Source organism: Heteronotia binoei, chromosome 13, assembly GCF_032191835.1.
Source record: "Heteronotia binoei isolate CCM8104 ecotype False Entrance Well chromosome 13, APGP_CSIRO_Hbin_v1, whole genome shotgun sequence".
Classification (NCBI taxonomy): Eukaryota; Metazoa; Chordata; class Lepidosauria; order Squamata; family Gekkonidae; genus Heteronotia; species Heteronotia binoei.
The window spans coordinates 38,895,356-38,901,870 of record NC_083235.1 but is presented as its reverse complement, the minus strand read 5'-3'; the positions used below and the strand labels follow the sequence as shown (position 1 = coordinate 38,901,870).

Genomic DNA, 6,515 nt, shown 5'->3' with positions numbered 1-6,515 from the left:
GTAAGATGCAGATTGGTGGATTCATTTAACGGTGACAGAGGGATGCGAAGAAGGCAAATCTTCCGGGCCGAGACAGAGGGGACTTTACCCGCAAGCTCTCAGTGGTACCCGCCCCGTGCCGCGGTTTCCTTTGATGTGCATCCTTCCGCTCCTCCTGTCTCCTTTCTCCATTGTTCCCTCCCTCCCTCCTTCCCGCTCGCTCTCTCCCTCCTTGCCCGCCCGCGCCTCTGGCTCCTCCCTGTGCTGATGTCATTCGCTGGCTGCTCCTGCGAGGGGCAGCGGCACGAGCCGCTCGCGATGATGGCTACTGCGGAGCTGCTGCTGTGGGGGAGCCTCTCCCCGGCCGCCGCCGCCAGCTAAGCGCCGAAGGGCGCCATGGAGCCCGCTGGCCTCGGGGAGCCGCCGAATCTGATGCAGTTCCTGCGGAAGCTCAAGGAGGTCTTCGATGTGTGCGATGAGGACGCTGACGGCTTCATCCGGGTGGAGCACTTCGTGGCCCTGGGGCTGCAGTTCGGCCAAGAGGAGGAGGTAGGTAACGGGCTGGGGCAGCAGCGAGCGCTCAGGCAAGGGGAGGAATCCTTGGGGGGTGGGAGCCCGGGGCAAGCGTCTGGGTGCACCTACCGTCTTCCCGGAAAAGAGCCAGTTCTTGTTCTGCCCTGTGTGAGCACACTTTGAATTACACTGGGGGTCCTCCCCGCCACCTTGAGCACAGATTAAAGAATGGCCCAGGTCCCCTAGCCAAGTGCCGGGCAGAACCAACCCTGGGATCTATCTGAAGTAGCTAGATTTGGCCCTGGAATATGCGGAGTAGTGTGCCTTTGAGCATGGGCAGAATGCCATTCCCTGCCTGTTGAGGTCCCCACAAAATTGAGCCGAGCAGAAGAGCACCTTATGACGCTTGAGCCTTAATGGCTCTCTCTTTAGAAAATCAGCACTGATGGAGGCTTAACAATAAATAGGCCCCCACACAGCCACTTTTTTTCTTTTTCTATTGGCCATCTAGTTGCAACTGATGTCTGGTGGTCCCTCATGGGGTTTTCCCAGCAAGAGGCTAAGAGAGGTGGTTGACCTTAATGGCCCTCTCTTTAGAAAATCTGCCTCTGGTACTGCCTGGTGTTCCTTGGTGCGCTCCCATCCAAATACTAACCAGCGCTGACCCTGCTTAGCAGCCAAGGTCTGATGGGATCAGGCTAGCCTGGGCTATCTACCTGATTCTGATGCAAATGATAAACTTAGGAATTTGGTACACCCTCTCGCCCGCCCCACACACACCTGTGTTAGAGATCCACAGTGGAATACAAGAAGTCTATAAGAAAGATGATGGGGCTATGTCTTAATACCAATTCTGTAGTGCTAAACCCCATGGAAATGTACAGTGCTATAGAACAGAAAGACCCATCTATGGAGAATGGACCTACTGGCCTGAATTGCAGACTGCTGCTGTGGGGTTCCTATCTGGCCACCAGATGCCCTAATAGGTGTATTTATGTTCTTCAGTCCTGTACACAGTAGCAGTGCATGACTAACTGGCCTTGGGTGAGCAGCTGATGTGCACTGTACGTTAAAGCAGTTATATGCACTGATATGATTACTGCGAACCATGAGAATAATGTCATCGCTGTGATTTCAGTGGGCCATTATACTTTCCCTCCCTTTTTCTTAAGCTTTGTTCCCCACTGGGAGTCTTGGGTTGATCTAGTCACCTCTGGATGCTGTTGCCATCCTTTATCTTCTCCTACCGAGCCAACTAGTCTTATTTTCTCCAGGCTACTAACACACAACTTTTACCTGCTGTTTTTTATTGCCTAATTTCACTAGCAATTTACTGGTTTCATTGGGTGATTTTGCCAAGAATGTCAATATCCGTAGGGCAAAGCTCTGGTTCAATTTATTTTTATATTACTGAATGTAAATAGAATTCTCTTTCTCTAAAGCAGCCTTCAGGCAAGGAGGAACTTTGAATTACCACCCTTATTGGTTTAGTTTAAGACTTTGTTGCGCTTAATCAGTTTCACAGTGTTTGCTACTGTAGTCTTCCTTCTGCTGCTTGTATGGAGCACCACCAAGGTCTGTAGGCTTACTCCAGTGTAAAAAGCAGGGCCAGAGTCATAGGGACTCTGAAGTAATTATCTACTAAAGTAGAGTTCATTGCCAAAGGACATAAATTCTGTTCACAAGTTGCAGTGAATGCAGGTACAATCCATGTACAGTGTACATTTGTTTTTTGTTTATATGTGAGTTGAAGTCACTCTCATGTTACATTCTTGTACAGTGTACACTTGATTATCCCTTGTGCATGTGCTAAGTAATTCTTATGTTGGATTCAATGCATGTATATGTGGTTTAAACCCCACATTTAAAAAGTGCATTCACTGAGTGATTAAAATGTGGAATTTGCTGCCAGAGGACATAATGATGGCCACAAGAATAAACAGCTTTCAAAGGAATTCGATTCATGGAGGATAAATCTATCAGTGGTTACTGTTTACTAGCCATGGTTACTGAGGGGAACCTCCACATTCAGAATCACTAATCCTTTGAATCCTAGAGCCAGAAGGCAACATCAGGGGAAGACCTCAGCTTCTAGGCCCTGTTGTTGGCCCTCCAGAGGAACTGTTTGGCCACTGGTGAGACAGGATGCTGACTAGATGGACTATTGGTCTGGTCCAGCAGGGCTCTTCTTAAGCTCCTATATCATGTTTATTAAGCTCTTCTTCCTATCTATGGCCCCGTGGCGCAGAGTGGTAAAGCTGCAGTACTGTGGTCTGAACTCTCTGCTCACAACCTGAGTTCAATTCTGGCGGAAGCTGGATTCATGTAGCCGGCCCAAGGTTGACTCCGCCTTCCATCCTTCCAAAGTCGGTAAAATGAGTACCCAGCTTGCTGGGGGGAAAGTGTAAAAGACTGGGGAAGGCAATGGCAAACCACCCCATAAAAAGTCTGCTGTGAAAACGTGTGAAAGCAATGTCACCCCGGAGTCGGAAATGACCGGTGCTTGCACGGGAGACCTTTCCTTTCCTAAGTTCCTATATTGTGTGAATTACAAAAATGACCACTGGCATGGATGGCAGTAAAAGGGGACTAGGCACATTCAGGATGGGTCTGTCAGTGGTCACTAAATCGATAGCAAACCTCTGAATACCAGTGCTAGGAAGCAACAACTGGCCTTGTTAGTTAGCCCTTCTTGGCAACTATTTGGTCATTATCTTCAATGGAATACTGAACTAGATGGATCAGTGGTCTGGTCCAACTGGGCTCTTCTTAGCTTCATCTGAAATCAGTGGGAGGGGCTGGTGGTTTGCATTTTTTAAATTAGAGATCTTTGCAGTTTGTTTGAATTGTTTTTATTAATATTTTGTAATCTACGTTGAGTCGCAGTGAGAAAGAGAAGCTATAAATGAAGTCAATAACTATAATTAAAATACAACTTGAGATCTGCTTTCTTGATGTAGTTTAGCTGAGGTAGGTAGCCCTAAGTTATTTCAATGTCATACCTTATATTGGAGTTTGGTGGACTTGCTAGCCACCAAAACTGGTTTGGATACTTTGACTTTTTTGTTTGGAACCCCTGAGTTCCTCTTTTCGACTTGATTGCTTGAGCAGTAGCTAGTTTCCACAAGTGCAGTCATGTTAGTTTAAGTGTTTTTCAAGATTAATTTCTTTAGTCTGCTTGCTTGATTAGAAAAAGATGCTTCCTCTGAGGAAGTCCTGGTTCTGCAGAATGCAAAGTGACCAAGCTTTCGTTTTAGGGTTACCAACAAGCTTGGGTAAAACTGCCCTGTCCCTTTAATAGGGACTTGGTGTGGAAATGGATAGCTGAAGCTTTTCGTGGCATCTCCCATTTGAATGTTCTAGAGAAGGGGTGTCAAACATGTGGCCTGGGGGCCACATCGGGCCTTCAGAGGGCTCCTATTAGCCCCCTGAACAACTGGCTGCCATCTACTTCCTTTTCCCTCTCTCTTGCTTCCTCCTGCATCACAGCTTGCTTTGCCAGGCTTGCTCAATCACACAGGAGCTACAGAGGAAAGCCTCTATATTCTTCATTGGCTGAGACTCTTCCCTTGGGGAGGAAGGGGGGAGGGATAGCTTGCTTTGCCAGGCCCTCTAAATCACACAGCAGAGCTACTGAGCCAAGCCTCTCTTCCTTCTATTGGCTGAAGCTCCTCCCCATCCTGGTCCCTTGAGGAAGGAAGGAAAGAGCCAGAGCTTCCTTTGCTCACTTCCCTAGATCCCATGGGCCCAGTTCCCTAGATCCCATGGGAGAGATACAAAGAAAGCACCTTTAAGAGTAATGAGTGCTAAGATTTTAATCATGTTTTATTTTAAGTTTTAAAAAAATCTTTAATTGTTTGTCTGTGTCCTTTATAATGTTTATATCTCTGCTATCTGGCATTACATTTTATGACACACATGGCATGGCCCAATAAGGTCTCATTTATGGCCCTATGAGTTCGAACACCCCTGTACTAGCGTTTGCTTGGCTGGCTGGTGAACGGAGAGCTTTAATAACAAGATGTACATTTACCAGGTGAGATGAGTTGCCTGCATTCCCAGGGATGCTTCAGGTGCCCATGGGGTAAAGGCCATTTGCCTGGGTCTAGGAATGGTTTGAATAGTGAGTCTTGGCAGGTGTCCTGCCAGTGCTTCCCATTGATGCCAATTCCAGAGAGTCTGGGGACTAATGGCTGCCTAATGGATGTCTAAGAAGAGGAACATGGAGTCTGTCACTTTCATCCTGAGGGCACCTCCAATGGGCTGTGCTGGTTTCATTTGTGCACCAGCCCAGGATTGTCAACATCCTGTGAGCAGTTTGGGGCTTCTGAACCATTGGTGTTGGAAAACTGGCTGGCTTTGAGGTAGCCTCAGTGCAAAGGTGGATTCCTGATCCTGTCAATGTGGTTTGGGTTGAGCTTAGCATTGCTGATGCCATGTGCTGCCTTCATCACCTGCTTCCTTCCTGATTATGTTATGTTCATCTGCTTCAAGTTAGAGGCTGGTAGCATTGGAAATTTGGGGTAGTTAATGCCAACTGGAGATGATGCTTGTGCAGCTGCACATAGGGAAGGCTTTATATTACGGTAACTTGACAGAGGGCTCCTCTAGGTTTATCTGCAGTTGCAGACATTTGGGCAGGTGCAGCTTGTTATGCAAAGGCTGAAAAAAAGCTGCAGTTGCTAAGATTCCAGCTTTGGACAACCATAAAAGGAACATGAGGACTGGGTCTGGTTATCTTCTGCAAGGTATGGGTTTGGAGATTTTGGGAATGGAGCCTGAGGAGGGTGGGGTTTGGGGCATAATGCCATAGAGTCCAATTTCCAAAGTGACCATTTTCTCCAGGTGAATTGATTGATCCCTTTTGCCTGGAGTAATAGTGAGAGATCTCCAGCTACCACTTGGAGGCTGGCAACCCTACCACAAGACCTTATCATCCTGTAGCTATCCTGATGTAGTCCTGGGTTGTTGCATTAAGGCAGAACCTGGATGTGTTTGCTTTTGACACCGCAAAAGTCAGGAGGATTTTGCAGCATGATCCAGTGATCTCCTGTGGAAGATGTATGGGGAGGAAAACTAATGTTGCATGGGCCTGCTTAGTGCAGCCTGTCTAGGGGGCTGTCTAGATTTTCAGGAAGGGGGTTATTGGAGGGGCTGCGAGGTGGCTCCAGAACATTGTTAGGCGAGAAGTCACACCTCAGACTGAGTCAGCAGTGTGTGTGTGTGTGTGTGTGTGTTAGTGACACCTTTTTTTCTCATCTGACTCTGGCTCTTGCTGGACTCTCTCTGGGAAGCACATGGTTCTGCAGCACAGAACTCTTCCTCACTGATGCGACTTAGGTTCTCCCTTAAATCTCTGTCCTGGGCAACCCTGCTCCCTCCCATCAGCCTCCTTGATGCTTTATTGGAATTCCCCGCGTAACTCCCGAGTAGCAGGGCCTGATGTCCTTGTCCCCGACCAAGGAGGAAATGTCAGCAGCTGACCTGTTGGTTCACTGGTTGAGTTTGTGGCCCATTCTCCTGGGTGGGGAGAGGGAGCTCAAAGCTGGGGGAGGGCTCACAGGCTCGACTCCTGGACAGGGGCGGAGGGCCTTGAACACGTGTGGAGGCCTGGATGATGCAGAAATGTCTCCTGATCATCAGCTCTGGGAATCTTGCAGTGGACTGTGGAAGACTGCTGCCTAAGGCTGTGTGCATTAAAGAGGTACATGGAGGGGGGAATTCTGCTGGGTGTGACTGCTTCTTCCTGCATCTGACAGAAAAGCCTGTCTTAGAACAGTTTTCTCTGTATGAGACTCTTCAAAGTACAAGCATTGAACCTGTCAACCCCAGTGCAATCCCCAGGGGGAGTCTCCCTGCTGCAATTTCCTGAGGAAGCTTTTAAGCTTTGAAAAGGAGGCAACCAGGCTTCAAAGGAGTCCATGTTCTGGTCTTCCTGAAATGGAAAAGTCAAGAAATTAATGCTGAATCTGCCAAAAGGATTCCGAGCAGCTTAGCAAGATCATAGTGAATCCACACACACA

General features: G+C 48.1%; 1 protein-coding gene across 1 annotated transcript in view; it reads left to right on the top strand.

The window, feature by feature from the left end:
• The first annotated feature begins 262 nt into the window (after positions 1 to 262).
• RAB11FIP4 (RAB11 family interacting protein 4) overlaps positions 263 to 6,515 on the top strand; it is a 296,785-nt gene continuing 290,532 nt past the window's right edge. The window contains exon 1 of the mRNA XM_060252683.1: positions 263 to 528. Within this exon, the coding sequence (XP_060108666.1) occupies positions 376 to 528 (153 nt within the window). The 5' untranslated portion in view covers positions 263 to 375. The remainder of the gene's footprint in view (positions 529 to 6,515) is intronic.